Source organism: Perkinsus marinus, assembly GCF_000006405.1.
Source record: "Perkinsus marinus ATCC 50983 genomic scaffold scf_1104296943312, whole genome shotgun sequence".
Lineage (NCBI taxonomy): Eukaryota > Perkinsozoa > Perkinsida > Perkinsidae > Perkinsus > Perkinsus marinus.
The window spans coordinates 1-1005 of record NW_003211905.1 but is presented as its reverse complement, the minus strand read 5'-3'; the positions used below and the strand labels follow the sequence as shown (position 1 = coordinate 1005).

At 52.7% G+C, this 1005-nt stretch overlaps 2 protein-coding genes across 2 annotated transcripts; both read left to right on the top strand.

The window, feature by feature from the left end:
• Positions 1 to 93: 93 nt before the first annotated feature.
• Positions 94 to 256, top strand: Pmar_PMAR014375 (hypothetical protein; the record flags this gene model as incomplete). The annotated part of the gene is made up of 1 exon (XM_002781225.1): positions 94 to 256. A coding segment is annotated over one exon (163 nt), but the record flags the coding sequence as incomplete, so codon positions are not given.
• A 105-nt stretch (positions 257 to 361) lies between these two features.
• Positions 362 to 754, top strand: Pmar_PMAR014374 (hypothetical protein; the record flags this gene model as incomplete). Its single annotated transcript, XM_002781224.1, has 2 exons — positions 362 to 477; positions 625 to 754. Coding segments are annotated over 2 exons (246 nt in total), but the record flags the coding sequence as incomplete, so codon positions are not given.
• Positions 755 to 1005: the final 251 nt, after the last annotated feature.

Genomic DNA, 1005 nt, shown 5'->3' with positions numbered 1-1005 from the left:
AAAGCTTGTGAAGCGCGTAGAGAACATCAGGAAGCGCACGAGAAGGAGTACATGTTCACACGTACTCTCTCTGGTCGACCCTTGCACCTTCAGGCATACCAAGCAAGTCGAGGAAGCAGCGAAGTCCGAAGGGAACTCGGATACAGCTGCCTCTTATGCAGAGATGGCTGAGTGTCCTGGTGGGAACTGCCCGAAAGAAGATGTGGCCCCGCCTGGCACTGACGATGCTGAGGTGGTGGGCAAAACGACGGAGCCAGTAGGGCGACCGGGATTAGAACGGAGGGTCTTTAGGTGTAGAGAAAGGACCTCGCCCGTTGTGCCAAACTATCCTTTGACTCGTCATGAGATGGTGTTCCCTCAGCCATGTGAGGAAGGATACGATTCGTCGTCTCGGAAGACATACAAGCCATGCCCATACAAACCTGTCTGGGAGGATCCTACTGCAGAGAAGATAAAGATCGAGAAGGAGATGAAAGGGTGAGCATTGATCGATGCCACCGACTATTGCCGCTTATTCGCTACAACTATCCATATCAAGGAGGATGCTCTCACGTCTCGGGGCATCACTCTCCGTATCGTCCGATCTACCGGGCCCACGAACTTCCCAGCATATCTTGTGTGCAGGTCCACGACTGGGAACGCAGCTAAAGCCAAGGCATCGGAAGCTGCCGACTCAACCACGTCTACAGAGGATAAGCCTGCCGGAGCAGGAGAGTCCATGGCAATTAAGTCATCAGTACCGCTCAAGACGTAGGCTGGGAGGGCATGGAGGTAGAGGGACACTTCGGGGTATGTCAGGTCGTTCCTCCGCCAGAAGAGCAGATCCTTACAGACATGGATGTGATTCATACCAATGTGCTGATCTCGAGTGTTGGGTGAACTTTTACGCGGAGTCGCTGCGTTAGACTAGATCCTCGCTGTCGCGTACCCGTCTCTGTAGCTACTACTCTTACTATTGATCTCTTCTAATGATTCTCAACACCATCATCATTGTTGGAACCTTGG